Source organism: Cloeon dipterum, chromosome X (genome assembly GCF_949628265.1).
Source record: "Cloeon dipterum chromosome X, ieCloDipt1.1, whole genome shotgun sequence".
NCBI lineage: Eukaryota > Metazoa > Arthropoda > Insecta > Ephemeroptera > Baetidae > Cloeon > Cloeon dipterum.
Window position 1 is genome coordinate 6720710 of NC_088790.1, and position 22198 is coordinate 6742907.

General features: G+C 40.4%; 4 protein-coding genes across 6 annotated transcripts; 2 read left to right on the forward strand and 2 right to left on the reverse strand.

Moving 5' to 3' along the window:
* Positions 1 to 270: 270 nt before the first annotated feature.
* LOC135947190 (replication factor C subunit 4) lies at positions 271 to 2248 on the forward strand. Its single transcript, XM_065495854.1, has 6 exons — positions 271 to 557; positions 656 to 835; positions 895 to 993; positions 1052 to 1248; positions 1598 to 1992; positions 2049 to 2248. The coding sequence occupies exons 1-6, from the start codon at positions 442 to 444 to the stop codon at positions 2130 to 2132; spliced, it is 1071 nt and encodes a 356-aa protein (XP_065351926.1). The 5' UTR covers positions 271 to 441; the 3' UTR covers positions 2133 to 2248.
* Positions 2160 to 10995, reverse strand: rudhira. Of its 3 annotated transcripts, none has more exons than XM_065495851.1 (10): positions 10581 to 10993; positions 9897 to 10017; positions 9454 to 9801; positions 7720 to 8027; positions 7361 to 7660; positions 7052 to 7295; positions 6521 to 6994; positions 5934 to 6144; positions 5737 to 5877; positions 2160 to 3200 (listed from the first exon to the last, which is right to left on the reverse strand). In XM_065495851.1, exons 1-10 carry the CDS (start codon positions 10814 to 10816, stop codon positions 3103 to 3105), a joined length of 2481 nt encoding a protein of 826 aa, XP_065351923.1. In that variant the 5' UTR covers positions 10817 to 10993; the 3' UTR covers positions 2160 to 3102. The 3 variants fall into 3 exon arrangements, with proteins under 3 accessions (XP_065351923.1, XP_065351921.1, XP_065351922.1); XM_065495849.1 differs by lacking the exon at positions 2160 to 3200 and adding an exon at positions 3371 to 5379 and having other exon boundaries at positions 10581 to 10995; XM_065495850.1 differs by lacking the exons at positions 2160 to 3200; positions 10581 to 10993 and adding exons at positions 3371 to 5379; positions 10448 to 10542.
* Positions 10996 to 11430: 435 nt separating this feature from the next.
* On the reverse strand, positions 11431 to 19146 carry LOC135947101 (putative sodium-coupled neutral amino acid transporter 11). Its single transcript, XM_065495682.1, has 7 exons — positions 18970 to 19146; positions 15689 to 15742; positions 15542 to 15623; positions 14690 to 14899; positions 13385 to 13870; positions 12021 to 12268; positions 11431 to 11955 (listed from the first exon to the last, which is right to left on the reverse strand). The coding sequence occupies exons 1-7, from the start codon at positions 19042 to 19044 to the stop codon at positions 11707 to 11709; spliced, it is 1404 nt and encodes a 467-aa protein (XP_065351754.1). The 5' UTR covers positions 19045 to 19146; the 3' UTR covers positions 11431 to 11706.
* Positions 19147 to 20681: 1535 nt separating this feature from the next.
* LOC135947106 (brachyurin-like) lies at positions 20682 to 21952 on the forward strand. Its single transcript, XM_065495687.1, has 5 exons — positions 20682 to 20813; positions 20889 to 21100; positions 21173 to 21342; positions 21395 to 21490; positions 21572 to 21952. The coding sequence occupies exons 1-5, from the start codon at positions 20769 to 20771 to the stop codon at positions 21892 to 21894; spliced, it is 846 nt and encodes a 281-aa protein (XP_065351759.1). The 5' UTR covers positions 20682 to 20768; the 3' UTR covers positions 21895 to 21952.
* Positions 21953 to 22198: the final 246 nt, after the last annotated feature.

Here is a 22198-nt window from a genome sequence, read left to right on the forward strand (position 1 = left end):
GATTTGCTAGAGGTAAGATAAGAAACCGGTTAAATAAAATTCAATTTTATAATTTCAGCTGTTGTTTTGTACTTTACAAAAAAAGTCGCAACTGATTGCAAGCAATGTAGCTTTTTGTTCAAAATAAACAAATTTGTAGCATTTTTTGTAAATATCTCCTCATTATACCATTTTCTGCGGGATCCCATTTTTTAAAATAACCGGTAACAGTATTATTTTGATATTATCCAAAACTATTACCGGCTTGGCCAGCCTTGCTGGTTTCGGCTGGTCTTTGCCGCCAAAGAATCACAACAAAAACATTATTGAGTTTGTTAGCCAATTTTGCTCACAATCCGTTCCGCACTTTTACGTCACTTTAATCATCACTAACAAAAATTACTTGGACACATAAATATCTCATTTTCGCTCTTAACCTCGTATTCCGCCAAAATTTAGAATATGGAAGGCTTTTTAAAGACTGGAAAGCTTGGATCTAATGCAGGCTCTTCTGGAAAAAGCAGAGCCAAAGCAGATGCTGACGAGAGGAGGTCCAAGGCGCCTTGGGTAGAAAAATAGTAAGATTGTTTATATACATATTATGATACATACATCTATAATGAAATACGTATTATGTATATGGTGTTATCTCAATTTCTCTGTACTTTTTCCACAGTCGACCAAAAACCGTGGAGGAAGTTGTCGCTCAGCCAGAGGTTGTGTCTGTGTTGCAACAAGTTTTGTCAAAGGGTGCTGATCTTCCCAACCTTTTACTCTATGGCCCACCCGGTACTGGCAAAACAAGTACGATTATGGCAGCAGCAAGACAATTATTTGGTAGTTTATATAAAGAGAGGCAAGCTCGTGATTTGAATTTTATATATGTATATCTTACAATTTTGTATTTTTCTCAAGGGTTTTGGAGCTGAATGCCTCTGATGAAAGAGGCATCCAGGTCATCAGGGAGAAGGTCAAGCAATTTGCTCAGTTGGCAGCCAGTTCTGAAAGACCAGAGTAAGCCACTTTGTTTAATCACAATCGAAAAAACATAAATTTAACGTGCGTATTTCAGTGGCAAAAAATGCCCAGGATTCAAAATTGTTATTCTGGACGAAGCTGACTCAATGACCAAACAAGCACAATCTGCACTTCGTCGCACAATGGAGAGAGAATCCAAAAGCACAAGATTTTGTCTTGTCTGCAACTATGTCTCAAGGATCATCGAGCCCATCACTTCCAGATGTGCCAAATTCCGCTTCAAGCCTCTGAGTAATTAACGCTAAAATATTTAGGACATCCATATTTTGAGAAAAACTGACTTCATCCTCGTTACTTCAAAACTACCTCCTTCTTTATTTTTCCGACAAGTTTCGGCGTCACAGGAGCACCCTATTTCATAATTAAACATCTGCTGCTTGCTAGTGTTGGATACAGATTTGTCTTTCCACAAAATAGGAAGCTACTGTGACGCCAAAACTTGTTGAAAGAATAAAGATAAGAGTTTTTTAAGCAACAAGTATGACTGTTTCTGTGGTAATATGGAACAGTCAACCTTGAGTATTGACAACCTTAACTAAGATTTAGGACTTCCTAAATTAATTAAACATTGTCTCCGCAGGCAAGGAGCAACTGATTGGGCGTCTGGAAATGATCGCCAAAGAAGAAGGGGTAGCAGTTGGCGACGGTGCGATTGAAGCTGTCATCACCACGTCAGGTGGTGATCTTCGAAGGGCGATCACCTGCTTGCAGTCTTGCTCCCGACTGAAAAACAAGGGACTGCCTGTGGAAAAGGGAGAGGTTGTTGAATTAATGGGAGTTGTCCCGGGCAACTGGATCCATAAGCTCTTGGAGGTCACGGCGACGAAAAATTACGACAAGGTGGACGCCTTTGTAAACAACATTCTCTTAGAGGCGTACTCAGCCTCACAGATCATGCTGCAACTGCACGATCGCATTCTCGACAAAGACGACTTGAATGACGAGTCGAAGGCAGTTGTTTGCGAAAAAATTGCTGTAAGACGCCGGAATGAACTAAAAAAAATAGCAATTAACTTTTGGAAATTCCACAGATTTGCATGGCTGCGCTTGAGAGAGGAGCTGATGAGTACCTGCAGTTGATGGCACTGGTGTGCACAATGATGTATGTTTTTTAATGGGAGCGTCTGGAAAACAAAATCTGATTCCATTTTTTCAGCATGAATGTTCTTGTATTTGTAACTCTTTTTGCAGAAAGTTGATTCTTAAAATACACAAATTTAAGTCTCCAAAATGTTTGTTTGCTTCCCATAATTTCATTGTTTCCAAATTTACACCTGGTAAATGATTAAATGAAGATTTAATGCCAAAATATGTGTTGGAAAATATCATTCTCAATCATTATCTTAAAAAACTAAAAGATACATGTCGCGTTCTCTTCATTGATGAACGCTGTTTCAAAAGTAAAACGATTTCTGCTAACTGCAAACGTGTATCTACTAAAAGATAATCCATTGCTGCAACAACAGTATGTTGGTTAAGTGAACCTACTACAAACGTGTCAACATTATATATATCAAAGTACATTTTCCTAGTGGAAATTAGGCAAGAACCAGCTCATTATAAAATCTTATTCACAATTTTTACGAGTAAAAGATCTACGTTGGAGATCAATTTTTGGAAATCACGAACATCACTTTTTGTACTCCTGCAAATACATCTACGTGAATCAGGTCTGGACAGGCAGTTAGCAAGTAATCCCAGTGACGCTTCCAATTTAAGCGGCCAGGTACAATCAATCTGGCGTTTTCCCTGGGGCATTGCAACTGCCAGTCATGACATGCTGAGTGGGGAAAGATTGAAATTTGCCCAATGCTCGCAAAACTCAACATGCTTTTTCATCTCTATTGCCTTTGATTAGGGTCAACTAGTTAAAATTTAGTGAGCATTGAACAGACTGCTGAAATTTCCACTTGCTAGCAGGTATGAGGTGATCTCATATGATAATGGTAAAAAGCTACTTAGGAGATAGTTGTATCACAATCACTGCGGCTCCACTTTTGGTCCACACCATCCATCACTATGCGAGATAAACGAGAACTAGTTGTGTCTTGTCCTGAGAATTGCAGCCACTCCGGCACGCACGTGTCATATAGAATCTCCGTCAGATGGGAAAACAAGACCCTGGTCACAGTTACTGGCCGAGCTGAAGCTGCTTGAGCTCAGATCCTCCAAACTACTGTCGCCTGAAATGTTCAATATATTCCAGGGTACTTTCACTAAGCCACAGAATGAATTTTCGATACTTAATTTTTTGGAAACAAGTTTTTGTCGCGTAAAATCGAATAGCAGGGTCTGGGAGATGCTAAGCAGATATAATATAGAAGGAATTCAAGAGAATAGTGATGCCACGATATGGTTTGCAATTAAAATAACCATCTCTTTATTTTGCGAACAATAAATAAATCATTGGCGAGAGTCAATAAATATATGTCTGGTTAATACACGCACACATTGGCTGAGTAGTCGATTCCTGATTTTACGCAAAAAATCGTTAATGGACACAACATGGGAGTGCTGAAAATCTCACACTGACAAAATTGCTTTCCACGTGACTTGTCAAGGCAACAATTAACAATTTAATAGGCGAATGATGTTGCTGTGTGTCTATACAATAACTGGTTGAACTATGTCAGTCTTAAATTACTGTTTCTGAAAACAGAGCAGCAACCAAAGCGTGGAAATGCAGACACAGTTGCACAAACTGGAATCCAGCGAAATTAGTCACAACGTTTTGAGCATATATATATATGTAAAGTATATATATATATATATATATATATATAGTTTGTGTTTGTTCGTAAAAAAGCTGATGGGATAGCTACAATGGTTCATGTCTGCATTTCCATGCTTTAATTAGCGCCAATACTCACTGGTTGTGTGGTTAACATGGTGTTTCTAGAGATACAATTTGTGTCAAATTGGTTGAAATACATAGGGAAACTCATTATTTTTGTCTCAAGTTAATTATGTTACAATACACTTAAATATAATAACTAAGCTTTTTTATTCGACAGGCACCGGGCAGTGAACAAATAAATTAATAAATTAAAATCATTTAGCGTATGGGGCTTAGTTTGGAACACCCAAAATTCTCGAGATCAAAGGATAACAGATAATATTGCTTCTTCATAATCTTGGTTTTCATACGTTACATATCAATTTGGGCCTCGAGTTTGGTAGAGTTTGTGAAAACTCGTGAAATGATATGTCTTTAACAAGCTAGCTTGCTAAATTTTGTTTGAAATTACTATCCACGTGTGTGTAGTGGTTGTCATATTTTTTCTTCATGAAGGAGCAATGATTGTTTACAGAATCTTACGGGTCTTGTAATCAACAAAAGGTTTGTTGAACGAATAGGGAGATTTGATTCAGTCAATTTGAGGGTGTCTGTTTTTCTCAAAAATCTTTCACAGTCTGGTGGTCAGCAGTGCTGCCGTCATTTCTTTTACATTTTAATACTTTTTTTGGCAATTTTCTCACTTACTTATAGAAGAGAGATTAAAATAGCATTCTAGTGCTGGCCATTAATGATTATTGTACATACATGGTTTATTAAAAACGAGTGCACTAGCAAAATTAAGTGACACTAATTAAATTAAGGAATAAAACGGGTAAACATAAGCACATAATCACAATACAATAATTCACTTAAACGTTACTTTGCCATAAAAATATGGTCAGCAAAAATATCAAGGTTACCCGAAAATGGTAAATAAAATTAACATAAAAAACTTATATCCGTTAATAAGCAATTATTAAATCAAAATCGACTTTTGCAAAAGGATTAGATGATAGGTTCGATCAGCGAGTTAATTTTAGGTTTAGCAAATGGCCAGCACAAACGTAAGAGAAGGCAAATGTGCACACCCTAATCAAACAAATTGGTCCTGTGAGAACTTACACAGACTCACATTAACAAGCTATCAAACACGTTACGTTATTTCTTCTTCTTCTTTGCCTTCTTGCCCTTGGTTTTGTTGCTGTTGCTGAGCACCCCACGAAGAGGCTCCTGATTTTCATCAGGTAATTCAGTGATGACCTCGACAGTGGGTGGCTCATCCAGAATGGTAGGTACCTCCTCAAAAGGCTCTGCGGGGAGCAGTTCCAATTGGACAGGTTCCTCCACTGGAGGCTCCTCCACACCCTCAAAGGACTCATCTGAGATTTGCAACTCTTCAAGCTCCTCGACAGGGGGTGTCTCTTGTCCTGGAAGGGCCTCCACGAATTGCTCATCCTCTGCGGCTTCAGAGATAGCGGTTGGCAGACGGGGTGTGTCCGGCGTCTGCAGAGTAGCCGCGATTGTGATCTGAACCCGAGGCATCCCTTCGTCGACGGACGGACAGCGACCAGCACGTGGGCGTCCTTCAAAGAAGAAATCAGGGCTGCTGCCTTTCCATTTCTTTCTGACTGCATTCTCGCAGTCCACACACGTAACCAGACTTTTGACTCAAGACAAGTACACACTTTTAAAATTCCAAACGTTCATTTACTTGGAATTGGGTCCAAAGGAAATGTGAACAGGTTTTTTATATTCCTGAGTCACCTAAACTCAAGTCAAAAGTCTGGCCCATCCAACTCAACTATAAAAAAGTGAGAGGTTTCGTTGAGCACCACTCTCTCAGCACACAAATGGGCCAACAATGCCCTTTCTACAAGGAACTCAATCATATCTACGGGTCTGCTTGGCATCTCCCTGGCAAAAAGAAGCAAAATTCTCACCTGGTTCTTTCGTTGCAAAACCAGCAGGGCTTTCGATCATCGCTTCAGCCAAATCATCCCTCAGCCTAGACACACCGGAAAAGAGATCGCCTTCAGGGTGGCTGCACATTTCCATCAGCCTTGGAGACTGGTCGTAGCTACCTGCAATAACGAATTTGTAATTAAGAGCGAATCATCTGGCACAGAAATGATCGTACTGCACGAGCCAGACTCGATGAGCACCGGAATAGTACCACTGCTTGGCATGTTGACTGGATGGGATCTGGCAGGACGACTGCTCGTGCCCACGTCCATCGTTTCTCGCTCAATGATGCCGTTGGCGGTTTTCGTGGTTGTGTAAGTCTTGAAGGTAAATTGGGGTCCCATCCAGAGACGGCGGTGTGGGCCAGCATGAGTGTGAATTTCAACCTGAAAGCAAAATAAGAAGAGGATAATTACCAAGTTAAGCTGCAACTCTTAGGATGTCTTAAAATGTTAAGGAAAGTAGTAATCACTGTCAGATACAAGTTACAAAATAAACAGATCAGAAATGCAGAATTCTTTCAAATGAAAATGAGCAACTATTTTAATATCAAAGAGAAAAATTAATTAGTTTTAGAACCCCCAGAGCACACGCTAGCTACACCACGCGCCACTGGCCGCTGTCTCAGCCACATCTGTTTTACTTTTCTCAATTCATCTTTCATCTTACATTAATAACTACATGATTTGATATTAAATGGCTTAAATTCAAACAAGAATTTATTTACATTTCTCTTTGCAAGTCCTATTTATTTAATGTTACCTGAGAAAGCCAATAGTCGTTGCTGTCCTTCTTTTGCCGCAGTGGTTTAATCAAATTATGGCCAAGCATCAGAGGATTTTCAGGATCGAGGGCGATTTTGTAACTCGGACTTTGCTGCGGACGCTGCAAAGACCATTGCGCTTTGGCAGAAACCTCCAACACAATACCAGCTTCATCTCCATGCTTCTCTTTACCAGGCGTTGGTTTCGGCTCCAGATGATATTCAATCAAGTTTCCATGGCACGCAACCACAAAGAGCGCTACGGCAGGCTTTCGTTTCTCACGATCTCGACCCAGCATGACTCCTGGGCCAGCTAGCCAGGCCCTTGGTCCTGAAAAAGTGGCGGCCACCCTTAGTGGCAGCCCTTCGTCAGATGATGTGCGACCTTGGCCAGGTCTTTGACTGCTTTGTATGGCAGGGTTGATCGCCGAGGCGGCAAGAGGCTGGCGGAGCTGGACCAGCGGGAAAAGAACCTGAAAACGAATTAATTTTAGTCATGAACGCAGCTTGAGAATGCGAAAGATTCTTACAGTAGGCTTGGGGTATGGCGGAAGTCGTGGGTTGGGGCAAGGGAGGGGGTCGTCCAGACCGGCGCTGCGGTGGAATCTGCTGAGGCGGTTGACCATGGCGTTGCACCCATGCGTGCGCATGGTGGGGGCCCCACCATACGGGTTGATGGCGAACACATGAGTAGTTCCTCTCAAGGTGCTGACAGCGCAAAACCGACTGTCAATGGAGAAAGAGACATCTTGCACCTTGGCTGTTGTGTCGCCCCTGGGGTCAAACAAGAATTTCTGTAAATTAAAGAGCACTTCTTCATGGCTCTGTAATCTGCGCACCTGTGAAGAACATAAAGGTGGTGGACAGCTCCGAGAGAGCTTGCACATGGGTGAGGGTGTAGTTGGAAAATGTGAAAGTCATGGCCGTTCTTGTCAGCAGTGAGCAGCAAACTGCCTGACGAATCGAAAGTCATGTGCACGATGGGAGCTGCATGGGCAACAAAGTGGGCAACTGCAGCTTGCTCCATATCGTCAACACCTTTGGATGTATCTAGCACGGTCACTACTCCAGGAGTACTTGCGTCCAGCGCAGGCGCTGCCTGGACCATCTTTTGGCCAGTCAAGCTCGAGGCAACCTCTCTGTGAAGATTAAGGTAAATATTGAGGATTTGTTTCACCTCTGTAGAAATGCTACAAACCTGATACCCTTCCCAAGTGTTTTAGCAGCTTGCAGCATAGATGCAGTGTAAGATGGAACGCCTTCGAGCTCTGCACCTCCAGAAGAACGAACTGATGGAGAAAGACGGCTATCAGCAAACGCGAGCCAGCGGGCTCCCAGAGCGACGGGGTTGGGATTGAGGCCGGGGGACACGTAGCAGGTACTGATATCAAACATCTTTTCCAGGCGAACCGTGTCCAATAGCTCGATTTTAGTTGGAGTCATGATGGCAATGCAATCACGGTTCACCAGAATTTCGCAGATACTCCTGTTTGGAATCACTTTTACCTGTTAACAAAAATATTTCATTTTATTCCAGCACTGAAATTGCATTTTAGTTTCCAAGACATTTAAATTTGTATTTGACTTGTGATAACATTAATGTATTATGACAAAGTGTGAGAATCAATAATAATAATAATAACATTCAATGAAAGACATCATACGCTTTTGACATGTAAGGAAATCACCAAGGTTATTGAGTGGTAGATAACATTTTTGTTTATCAAGTTTGAGCTTCAATCCAAATTGACAAATTTGAGCTATGGATAAACTTAAATCCAAGAGGAAACTGCTTCTTATAACATAAATAATTTAATTAAATAAACATTAAAACATTGACTTTTCATTTCCTAAGACCTCAATATTTGATGGTAAGTATACTCAGCGGGGGCCAGATTTGTACGACGTGCAGATATGGCGTCTGGTGGAGGATGGCGCGAAAAAATGGTCACGGGGAAATGTGCGAAAATAAGCAAGTTTTGGTCAATATTGTGACATAATTTGCATTACTTGTGCTAATTGTGTCTTTTGGATCGTAAAAACAAACTCTTGACACTTGTACGGGAATCCGAAGAGAGCTTTTTGTTTCGCACATTCAGACGCCATCTTGGATATGCGCAGTGGGAACCAATTTTATCGAACATCTGGACCCCGCTGGGTGTACTAGTTGTTTTCATTCATGAAATAGTTATTTAAAAACAAAATTGAAGTAAGCAAATCAAACTATAATTCGATGTATTTGATAGAAGCATGCATTATCATAGATTTTAAAATATCGTCAACTCAGCTCTGATGACAAAATAAAATTTAGCTTAAGAGCTCCAGCCAGTTTCCTAGTTTCCGTCTTATACCTATTTAAAATAATTTTTGCTGGCATATTTAAATAACTGGCACACAATGAAGCCATGGTGAAGCATTGTGAATGAATGGTCAAATAGCTTAGGTTAACAATTTATGCTATCATTGGCAACTTTGGTGAGAAGAAAGGATCATTAATAGCACTGCCACCAACAGCAATTGGAAAAAGATGTGTGCACTGATGCGGAACGGAGGGAGGCAAAACATGTGCGCAATGAAAGGGACTGATTGCTGCGAAACATTATTAAAAGTTCAACAGGCTGATTGCGACATCAAGTAATAACATGACAACCCAGTGAGAATGCAAGCACATGGACTGACTGACTGACGTAAATAGTCAGACAGTCAAGAGTGGGGGATTGAAGAAAATTGCTTATAAAAGTCGCAAGGAAGTGGGGATGCTAAAATTGCATTCTGTATGCATCAATAATGTGAAAATACCAAGGGCACTTGATACACATGTTAGGTATTATTCCTTTTACCCAGTGAAGCATTAAAATCCCAATGTCACATGTGGTTAACTAAACAGAAGCTCCTCAAGATCGAATGGAATTTAATTTTTCTCTTGACTAACCTGCTCTCCAGTCTTCAAGGAGCATATAGCCAAATTAGCACTGTCAAACAGGGCGATGAGAGGTCGCTTCTTAACCAAATCACCCTCTTGCGCGCGACGGGGCTCCGGGGACGGTATGAGACGGAGGATTTGGACGACGCCTTGCCTGCGGGAAAACACCTCAGTGGCCTCTCCCGAGGCTGGCACGAGCCAAATCTGCACGCCCACCGCGTAGCCGAGCACCAGCAGAAGAGGCGGCCCTCCGACCCCAGCGTCCCCCAAGAGTTGCGGGTCGTTGGCGTCCATGGTCTCGAAACGAGCCCACAGGATGGCATCCTTGCTGTCGACCTGCTGTCCCGTCATGTAGCCCTGAAGAGCAAAAAAGGAACGACGCATTAATTTAATGACTTTCAACACGACTGATTGTGTTATCTCTTTGACGATTGTTTAGCCTTTTGTCCCACCTGCGGCACAACCTCATTGATGAAACCAGCGACACTTTCAAGAATGGTCTTGTCGCTGACAGGCTGTGGCCGCACCTTGAGGCCTTCCTTAAGCCCCTTGGTACCTGACTCGGCCGACATGCTGGAAAAACGAAATATCAAACTGTGAACAATTTTGTACGATTTGTACAATGAGCACGCAGCACGCAGATTTTTTCTTTTCAAGGCAATTTATGAGTAACGGGCTATGCGCCAAAATTGGCAAGAGCCTAAATATAAATTTTTGTTTGGACGCCTAAAATAATTGTTTTGTGCTGTCAACATTTGAATGTAACAATCTTAGAGGAATTAGCCCAAGGAAAAAGAGAGAGCTGACTTAATATGTAATGATGAATTACACGCAATTTCAGGTCATTTTCAACGTGCAGCTATAATTATTATATAATTCCAAGAAATCCCACGAAGTTTGCAAACACGCAAAACAGGAAACAGATCAAGAAGTTGACTGAACGCTCACACATATTAAAAGCATAACAAAATGTTGTTGAAAAACTAGATGTTTATAAAAAAACCTTTTCTTTGGTCCTAACTGTCCGATCGGACGTCTGGTCTTTGAAAGCGACGCCTAGCAAATATTCGCAGAGCTACACTCTAATATTGGCTAACAAACACGCAATATAATTGCAGTCCCGAGAAAAGACTCACCTCGTCCTTGGCTCAGATCTGCTCGAGGAAAGGCCACCCCCACGCTCCCATCCACCCCTGGAGCCGCCTCCGTCGCTGTCCGCCTCCGGGCTGTCGCAGGCAGCGTCCTCAGAGCTGGCAGAGTCAAAGTTTCGGCCCGAAATCGACGACGACTGAACGGAATTTGCGACGTAGTTGTTGCTATGCCAGCTGATCTGGAGGGGCTCCTGGCCCGCGGCTGACGTCACATCTGGCATCTAGGACCACAAGGGTTTCGCTGACAGCGTTTCAGCACCTCCGAATTTATCAAAGGGCTTTCAACGCACGGGGTGTGGAGCTAAATAGACGAGGGTGAGCTGTTGCGTGCTGTTGAGGAATATCAGAGTATGAGTATTGTGTTTCGAGTAAAGAAAAAATTGGTTCTAGTTTTACGTAAGCCCTTTAGCTGGCAAACCTGTCAAGAGGAATGGCGCTATTGGCTGCAACCAGAGAGGGGGTAATAGGAAAAATCGATTACTTTCCCCGGGACAACCGGTTTATAATGTCAGAACATGAACTTCAACCGGTAAAATTTACCAGTTAAAACTGAATTGAGAAGTAGAGGAATAAATATGCGAGCTACTGTGAGAGTATACTACACTATTACTATAATGTCGCAATAAATTTATGGGTTTTTTATTCAAAAAATCCTACTTAAAATATTTTATATTTTCTGGTCTTTAAGATCTAAATATCACCTAGCTAGTATTTTTGAAAACCCAAAAAGAGACTCGCGTTGTATTTACATTTATGAGTTTTGTACTATTAACGAAAAACTCAATCTTCATATAACGGTTTTCAGAAAGCAGTTTACGAAATTAAAGAATACATATTTAATAGGGCTCATCTCAAAATAAATCATTATTTATTTAGTCAGATAACAAATCTAAACAAAAGTGTGCTAACATAATATAACATTTGAGAAAATCTAGAAACGCTCTTGTCTACGCTTGTCCATTAACTATTTAAGAAATAATTTGTACGCCATAGGACATTATTTGAATTAAACACAAATAAACACACAGTCATGCGGTTGAGATTCCTTCTTTGACAATGGTGGAGTTAATTTTAGAGATATAATATCGGGTTTCACAATATTTATATACTTTTATTTTGGCTCAACCATGGTCGTGTTGTCTAGGTCGCGGCAGTAAGACATTGATACTCCGTGGCTGCACTCGCTGGCTGTCTCAAAGTTGATGATAAGCATCGTGGTGCCCATGATCGCAACGATGGCCCCAAATAATGCTGTCAGGAGGGCGGGAAACTTTTTCTTCGAAAAGAGGGATCCTTGTTCCAATTTGCAGTAGCACATGGCCGGGAGCAAATACGCAAGCGGGACCGCGGCAAGGATGCCCTGCGCAAGAGAAATTATTATTATATTATTTTCTACTCGCGCGGCCGGGAGTGTAAAATTGTTACATTTAATTCCAACACGATTCCTAGACAGTCGGTGATCATGGAGAGGAGAAGAGTGACGAGAACCAGCAAGAGGGAGATGCTGACGTGCATTGCTGTTGTGTCAGGTCGCCCGCAAAGGACGGTGTTCTTCAACACCTCCCGAGCCACAAAGCACTCAAACGGATACGTCAACAGAATGGTCGCGCTGAACAATACCCGGGCACCGTTCATGAGATCATCGCTCCAGCAGTAATTTTCCAAAAGATCGCCTTGAATCAGATTAAAAAGGATTAAAATTATAAGGGTCGTTATCTGCAAATTTATTAATGCAGAGAGAGATGTGTCCCAAAAGCCCAAAAAGCATATTATGCCCCCAAACCTTTATTGTGTAGTAAAAGTGAAAACTCATCACTGCCGAAATGAATCTCAGGTTAACTGTGAATGTTATATTTATTTTATGCTAAAAGATAACCCATTAAGGCAAAAAACAACAAAATTATGTTTGCCATTTGAATTATTATTATTATTTTGCCATACAATGGAATGATTGATTCTCTAAGTAGTGAGATAGGCGCCCCTGCTTTGCCACAATCGGCAACTGTAACTATGCGTGCACCAGATAACATCACGAACGCGTAAAATGAGACAGCACACGCAACAAGGGGTGAGCCCGGAACATTTAAGGTTTAAGGTGCAAGGTCGCTCTACCTCCACATCAGAGCGGACTCGAGGCAATTAATTGATCCAAAAGTGAGTCAAACGCATGATTTCATCCCAGATTCAGTAGAGAGCTAAAAAAAAATCACGGAAAATTCAATTATGCAGTAACTGCCATCGATCGCACTTTAATTTTCTTTTCTTTCCATATACATATATTGGTTGGATTTTTTTTTATTTGTGGTTTTAAAGACGTGCCTATAATTGAGACCCACAGCAGTTGGGTGAGTTTTTAATTAACAATTTACGTCATTCATTTTTATGACTCAAAATTAGTTCGCATCAATAATTTTCCCCGAAAAAAATACATTTTAGTAGATTGAGGGTTGTTTTTATTCTTCCTGGGCACAAATGTATTATGGAATTGCCAAATCTAATTTTGAATCTAAAAATATCAAACCCTAAAAATGAAAAAAAAAATTGATCAAATAATAAAGAGGGTTTTTAAGAAAATACTTATTTTTCTTTGAGTGAATTGAAATGACAGTAAAAGCCCGAAATAAAATCAATTTACTGCACAGCGCAATCAATTTTTCGTACGAACGTAATCCGTTAAGAAAAGCAAAATTTTAAAAAAATCTTTATTTGCTAACGTTCCATGAATGCAAACTTAGAGAGTTTAGAGTAAATTTCAACCTATTAAAAAAACCGGGACAATTTTCACTTACCTTGCGCCCAATCTGTGAAAGTGGCATAGCCGATGGCGCCGAAAGCAAAGGAAATGAGTGCGGAGACGCCGACAGAAATGTGCGTGACCGTGTCCCAGCGCCTCTGGCTCGCGTCCTCCATCGAGTGGTAGATGAGGAAGGTGTTGTGGTGGCACATGAAGGCGAAGGCCATGATGCCAACGGCCTGCACGACGTCCCCCTTAGCAAAGCGCCAGCCGTCGGCAACCGGTGGGACCAGCGGCTCCATGTACGGCGCCCTGGCGATGATCGCCGCCAGGATCAGGCCGACGAACACGAGGGACATGAAGGAGACGCGCGAGAGACGCGCCACGTCGCGCTGCAGGCACAGTGGCAGCGTGATCAGCAGCGTCGCCACCAGCGTCACGAGCTCGCGGTGCGTCAGGGCCGAGTTGTGCGACATGTCAAACACGCGGATCAGTACTTTGGTCACGGTGTCGCCCACCACTATGTTGTAGCTGACCATTGCTACCAAGGGACAGTAAAGGTTTTTAGCAAAGTATAGTGATTTTGTAACATTTTTAAAAGGATGTAGTAAAATATCAGCGATCAAATCTATTAAAAATCCAAGACTATAGAGATGTATACTGCTAGTCCAACAATTAGATTAATTGTGTCCTCTAGATCACATTGACATTTTGGGATTTTCATATTTTCTTGCCTTATTAATTTAATTTTTAACTGTGTCTAGCTGATTTATTCTAGAGCCACAAGGACAAAAATCGATAAGATTGTATTATTTATTAAGGTATCAACATATTTAAAAATTAGGAATGTTTTGAAACAAATTTGTAAACAGTGTAAAAATTACTTTAACTCATGTTTTTTATTTATATATAATTTAAAAATAGATATGCTTAACCATTAGCTTCATGGCTAATAATTATCCAGAACTTAATTTCACATAATGTTCCAGAAGAAAATAATGAAAAGCTTCGGTGCTTGTCAGTGCTAAATTTATATTCATTAAGAGCGAGACTGAATATGAAAATTAAGTTAGGCAACTCCTCTACATGACTGATGCACAGGTTGCATAACCATAGACTTATTCTTGCCTCAAACACGTTTCGTTTATGGAACAGATAATAAGGAAAAAGGAAAAGGATTTATTTTCCTAGAGAAAAACTAATTGAAAATTGCACGGTAATCAATACACACATTCGTCCTTTTCACCAATCAATGTTGAGAATATTTCAATCGTTGTGATAGTAATACAACTAAAGTAATAAAAAATAAATAAGAATAATTGAAATAAATATAAAAACTTTGAAAAATGATCTTTCTTACCAATAAAAGGGTAAAAAAACTGGAGAGTAGAGAGGAGGATGTAACCGGGCCTGCCGAAAGCTGCGTGCATGATGCCCTGGTAGGAAAAAGCTCCGCAGAGGTGTCCGCTTCGCACCATTAACACGAGTGAATAGTCGGTGATGACAGCCACAACCAATAGTAGAATCAGTCCGAAGCCAAATCCTGCTTCTTTCAAAGCGTAAGCCATGCCTGCGAAATATTGATCAGCTCGATAAGAACCGCTAAGTCATTATATAGTCCAATTTTGCTCTGCCTGCACCCACCACATTAACGTTAGCGTAGCTCAAGTGAATATTACGGCCTAAAAGGCGAAGGAAAATTAATATCTGCTAATAAATAACTGTGGGCGGATTTCTTCCTTTTTAAGATAAATCTGCCTTAAATATGGTATCAGAAAGGGGAATTCATTATACAAAATAATTTTATTCATAAATCTACCCTTGGGCGAAGAAAAATTAACCATCCATCTACGCAACATGGAAAATGTTTATGTCTTCTAAGGGGAAGAGAGTAATTTACAAATATTTGCACTCTGCGATTTTATTGACATTTCGCTCTGACAGACTGTAGGCAGTTGAAACCTACTCGTCAGACTGTCCGCCCACTCACTTTTGAGAAATTTGAACACGTGACTATAGTTCTGCGCGGAAGATTAATTCTGTGAAATGGGAGGAATAGGGCAGCGCAAAATCCATTTTCAACCCAACCCACGCACGGGATCGCGTTTTCAATTCAGAAGAGGGAGCGTCCCAGGGGAAAATATGTTATCGCCGCTATGATTAAGAGCGTTTAGCGTCAGATCAAAACAAAAGCGGAGGGCTTTCGACTGACCGATCACCCCACTGCCGATGATGGAGTTGATATAGTTGAAGCTGGCCGAGGCAATGCTGCTCTTGAAAACGGCGCCGTCATCCTGCAAAACAGGCAAACACGACGAGTGAGCGTTATTAATCCATGTCCCTTGACCTCAAGAAGCACCTGTTCAATCAGCTGCTTTGTGTCGCTAGCAGATCCCTCAGAGGCAGCCGGACTCTAAAAAAATAAGAGGTGCAATTATACCTTTGATACAGATTTTAATTTATCGGTGAAAATGTTTACATATTAAAATTAATCTCACACGTCTTTTAGAGGGATTTTCCATGAAGAATGGGACCAAAATCAGTGAAAGAAATAGTAAAAATCTTCATAAAAGTTCGATTAATTTAAAATTAGGGATTAACCCACTTTTCATATTTTATAATGATTTCTACATCCTCAATCCACACGTCATTTAAATAGAGATAAATTTAGAATTTGCCACACACTTAAAATTAACCATATCTCAACTCTCTTGTTCGTCTGAAAATTGTAATTATAACTGCCATAAAGCTATCAAGCTTTGCAATGATTGCAAAAGTTTTCCTATCTATCAGACAGGCGATGAAGTGCGAGCCATTAATTTTCTCCTGTCGATTTTCTCACTTTATTCAGGTCTTGGGCTGTGCTGGCGAGCCGAACGACCCACGCACCTGATGACGATTGCTCAGCGCCGCGGGAAGGCATCTCTCGATCATACTTGGGCACTAGGGGATTCTTTTTAATTTCGTCCTGTTCTGTGCTGGGCGGCGGGGAATGCGAGGAATTGCATTATTGAGTCGCGCGATGGCATGTGCGCGCCGGCCGCACTTGGCAGCCTTTTCGCTCACGTCGTCTGCAGCCTCACGGCATCGCTGCGCTGCAATAAATATGTATTTTGCCTATTTCCTCGCTCAGCAGTCTTCAGTGCACGCCTGTTGCATATTCAGCAGGATCAAAGAGGAGTGGATTGAAACAAAGGCACCCGGCCGCCTTCTGCCTTCCCCGGTGGACTCGATTTCGCACTCTCTGGGGATGAATATTCAACGGTCTTGCCGTGCCGACGAAGCTTTCAAGGGATAATGATTCGATCAAAACGGATTTGCTGATTGATGGAGATGGAGAGAATCTTTTTGCAATAAAAATTGAGACGATGGCGTGTCTACTTTGAATGCAAATCGGCCCATTGCGAGTGCTTCAAACAACTTTTTTACTGGCTTCGTTTCTTTTTCTCACGTGGAAACTGCATATTCCTTTTCCTCCCTCAGTGCCGAGAGAAAAGAGGAAAAGCGAACTAACCTCTCTGCTAGCTCTCAGCTTCCAACCGTGCTTTACAACTCTCACGCGAGCTCTCAAAGCTCCACAAGTTGCGATCGATTTAGTGGCACTCGGCGACAAATTGCGATAATTCACTTACAACCCCTGGACCGAAAGGAAAAGTCAGACAGAAAGAAATTTTCTTTTGACCGTCACGTAGCTCCTTTCCGTTCAAAAGGCGCATACTGGCTTCCATGGGATTTAGGTATCAAATAATACACGCAATCTAAAGTTTTTAGCAATAAAATAAGCGACTTTGTATTCGAAAAATATCATTATTAATAGAGAGGACGAAAAGATATAACACGCTAACCGTTGTTTTTTTTACCGGCACAGTTTATTTTTATAATGTGCTGTGAGAAAATTGGACGTTAAATTTTATATTTTGATGTAGCTCTATTGACTTGATTGTAATATTAATTATTTCTCTGGGTTTTTTTACTTTAATAAAATATGTTGAGAAAAAATAAAACCAGGCTTCATCGTTGTTTCAATTTCGACATTTTAATTCTCAACCAGTTTCGACGTCATCAAGTACGTCCTAATCATGAGTAATCATACAACAATACATTTATGTCACATCTAAAATTACACAATTCAAAAAAAATCAAAGCGCTTCTTTACAAATACCACCAACCTATTCATGAGGCAGTTGAGGCTTGCTCCAAAGACCAAATGTGACAATTCTATGTCCACCGCTTGTTTAAATATACGCGATTATCACAGGTGGTTTTATTTTTTCTCAACCTAGAAGCAACCTCGAGCGGTCACCGCTATTTCAAAATTTTAACAAAGCATATTAACAAAAAGAAAAAAGCAAGAAATTTACACTCAGCAGCAGGTAATTGTATTAAATTTGAAATATTGAATGGCGCAGCTCTTTGCAGATTTTCACTTAGGACGGAAAGTTTATTTGTGAAACTTTTATGGTCCGGAATAAAATAACTCGCTGTCGTATACTTTGCAGCGGCTGTGTCGGTCCAACAGGCCTCATTAGCAGTACTTGAAGTCCGAAATATAAAATTCTTACCACAGTATTAATCGCATAGAGTTCGACATTGCTCAAATTTCACCAATTTCTTTCAATCCTTAGTAAATTTTCGCACCTTTTGATAGTTCCAATACCCTCAATTATATGAAAAACTCGAAAAGAACTGGTCTGTAATGATCATCAGAAATTAAACAATAAATAAGCTGATAGTCTGACGGCAATTTCATCGTTTGTTTGTACCAATTTCATTTATTCCCATAAGAAAAGAAGTCTTTATTCTTTTTAAAGACCACCACTCATTGAGAAATCTTAGGAGGAGGTCTATTATCGATTCAACGGTGAGGTCTTGTGACTTAACTGAGGAGGCTCGCACAATTATGCTGAATTGACAGACGAGCCGTGGGTATCTAGTTTCACCCGGCGACTAGCAAGTGCTTGTTTTAGCGTCAACTGGCGTCAACGGAGCACAGACAGGCCCCTATTCCTTTTTTCATGGCTACCACAGCCGTAAACGAAAAAAATTGCTAAGGTTTCGCCTACTCCAAAATATTTGTTCGCAGGATTTGGCAGAAAATCTCCACCAATGAGTGAAATGAATTTTACGAAATGCCAAATTTAACCATTTTGGCACTCACATAAAAAGAGAAACTTAATTATTCATTCCCAACTCTTTCTTCAATGGCAATGCAGGCCAAAAAATCAGAAAAAAATCATGCCTTACTCAGCACGTGACAAATTAGAATTCTTCTGCCGTGCGTTTGACATTAATATTCATAGCACATTCAAAAGAGCAATTTTTCACCTGACGAGACGCGCTAAAACTGACTAAGCAATCACATAAAAGACAGCATTAATAATTGTACATTCAAGTCAGAAGCCCCTTTCGCTAATTTTTTTTAATACCGACTGAATTTTAATGAGTGTCTGACTGTCTGCTTATTTCTTCAGAATGTCCTCCAATCGAAGAAATATTAAAACAGTGAGAGCGAAAAATTTATAATTGAAATTTAGCGTTTTACTTGTGAATTGGTTAACATTGTGATGTGTTGGTTTATATAATTAAAGAAAAATGAATATTGTATGCCATATAGAGCAAATTAGGTGAAAAATTAGGTACCTGTTGAATGAAAGTTGCCTGGCCAACAGTTTTGGTTTTGAGTGGGGTTGTTTCAGTGGCCGCCTTGGTGGCCATGGCGTAGCCGTGGCCCGTCAGGTGCGGCCGTCACAGGGCGATTGCCGCAGTTGATGGGGTTCGACAAAGCCGACGTGAGACTGCTGAAGAGTGCATACACATCTCGCTCCGCTCCTATAGCTGCTTCACTGCCATGCGCATTTGGTCCCTCTCACGATATATTGTATGTTGTGCTATGTACCATTGGAAATAAATAAAAATAAATAAATTCACTTGCATAATATTGGATGAATTATACTATCACAATCATTTTTAAGTCTTTATATTTTTATAGTAATTAAAAACAAATTATACAGACTTAAATTTAACATCATGAGATATATAATCTCAAGTTTAAGGACTTATGCTTTGTAATAAAATTTCTTTCTTTCTAACGGTATTGTCAGGACCTGAGTTCATTTTATGGAAGCCTTCCGATTTTTTCAAATTTGTTGATCAATGAGACGAATAATATTTAAACTTTTCATTTCTTTCAATTCAATTACTAAGTATTATATCCTCTCTTTATCTACAATAATTATAATATTTTTATTAATTAATCTGATATTATTTTTAGGTAATAACTGTACACGCGATGGGTCTATAAATGAGGACATGTCGGGCAATGGCACCTAAACAAAATTAGAGCAACCCAGAGTTCCACGGCGCCAATCCACACAGCAGGAACCGTGAGGTATACTTGTTTGAGCAGGATGATTGCCAGGAACCTCGACGACAGTTTGGACAGTTTTTCTTCAAAAATTGAATTGACTGACGAAGCATTTTTTATTATTTTCTTCTCTGTCAAATCTGTTTTTAATATTCCAACCGTAGACACCACAAGAATCCATCTGATATTTTAAAAATATTTGTTCTAGATTCTTCTAAGTTCAACGAGAAGGCAATTAAGCTTGAACTTGGTTCAGTCACGTATCACCACCAAGATCGTAAAAATTCCAATGTGTGCTAGCATAATGGCAAATCTCGTAAAAAGCCCTCAAAGGTTAGAATGAATTGTTTAGGGCCACTTACATCGGTACCACTGCATAATATGTGCTGTAGGAAATCACTTGTCTTGTCCGTACCTGCATCGCAGTTCACAAGAGCAGACGTTCTTGTGAATACTTATGCCACCCGCACTGAAGGAGTGTGTTGCGGCGCAGCTTCTTTGCCTCTTTAAGGCGTACTCCACAATTACGAGTTTTATTTTAACCTTGTCTTCATATCAAGAGGAGCCCCTTTGCCACATGTCCGAAATTTTTTCTATATTAATTTCTGTACACATTTATTGATAAATATTATTGTTATATCCCAAGAATTCATTCAGGTATTTAATGAATTTAATTTAATTGCTGTTCATTGAACAATTTGCTAACATTAGTTTCTCTAAAACTGAAATCAACTAGTCTAGTCAAAATTATTTAAAGCGTAAAAATTACTATAAACATAATAAAATATAAAAATTCACTTCCACTTAAGACAGCTAATAACTCTGAAACGATGCTATATTACAATAGCAGCCTTTATAATTAGGAAAAGCATGTTTCACAACTCTATCTACTAAAGGTACAATTCAAATTTCTCAAAAAAATCAGTTATTGTTGGATCCTTATCTATAAATATAAGAACATGCCACTAACATGGATCAAGAGCGATGATTTGATAGACAAATGAAGTGTGTGATAAGGCGACTGAATATAAAGGAAACAGCTCCCGCATAAATTACGAATTTGATCAAGAAAACCATGAGGGTCCTGATCGTTGTCCTTTGCTTTGCGGCAGTCACTCAGGTAAGTTTTATTATCATTTGATACGTTTGAAACTGATCTAATATCAATTGAATATATTTCGACCGACTCTTGCAGGCCACTTCATGGGCCAACTTGAGGCCCCTGCACCGCGTTATGCATGTCAAGCGAGGTGTTCCTCAATACGATAGGCGCATTATTGGAGGCGAGAATGCTGTTGAGGGGCAGTTCAAATACCAGGTCGCAATTCAGATCGAAGGCTCTGGATTCTGCGGTGGATCTCTGATTTACGAAAATTACGTTCTCACTGCTGGCCACTGCGTTAAAGGGTATGCCACTCAACTACCATTCGAGAGTATTTAATCTTGGAAACTCTTATAACTTAATTGCACAATATGCAGCGCAAATCTTTGGACTGTCACTGGAGGAGCACTCAATTTTTTAAACCTGAACGAACCTGGCCGCGTCACCGTCGGCACTCAAAACGCCACTCTCCATGAAAACTACAACGGACTTGTGATTAACAATGATATCGCCGTCATCAGATTGCCGGCAGGATTCACTGGACCCAGTTAGTCCCACAGAAAGACTAATAAGACATTTTAACTAACATGTTACTGTAGACATTGCCCCTGTCCGCCTCCCGTCTGCCTCAACCGCCAGTGATGATTTGGTTGGCCAGACCGCACGTGTTTCTGGCTGGGGAAAATCCTCTGACGGTGAGAATATTCCCTACTATGAAAAATCTGATTTAATTTTAACTTAATGCTTTATTGCTATGGTCCTGAATTAACCATCAGCATCCATAACCATCAACCCTGACCTCAAATTTGTCGACCTGACGGTCATCACCAACGAAGAATGTGAAACCTACTACGGATCATTGGTCATCAACGCAAACAAGCTCTGCGTTGGAACCAATGGAGGCATCGTTTCCACATGCAATGGAGACTCTGGCGGACCCCTTGTCATCACTGAAAGCGATGGCGAGCCCACAGAGGTCGGCATTGTGTCCTTCGGCTCCTCCCTTGGCTGCGAGTCAGGCTATCCCGCTGCCTTCACCAGAGTCGCCAATTACATTGATTGGATAGCAACTAACACTGGATATCCTGTTAGGCCCTAAATAAGATTATTCCAAATTCAAATAATCATTACTATAGCATTTGATTGGAACTTAACAACTTTGTTTTAATTACTCAAACAACGACTATATGTTTAGGGCTTAGATTTCAGTCATTTGAATCTATAAAATCACGCTCTTCAACACAAAACTGCTTGATGCAAATCGATTTAAGTCTCTAAGTGATCTTCAATAAACGTTTTAGCTACAAAAAGTTTAAATGTAAAAAATCTATGGACCAATTAATGAGGCTATTGAACATAGTATGATATTGATAGGAAATTCTTATCAAAGACCAAAAACATGC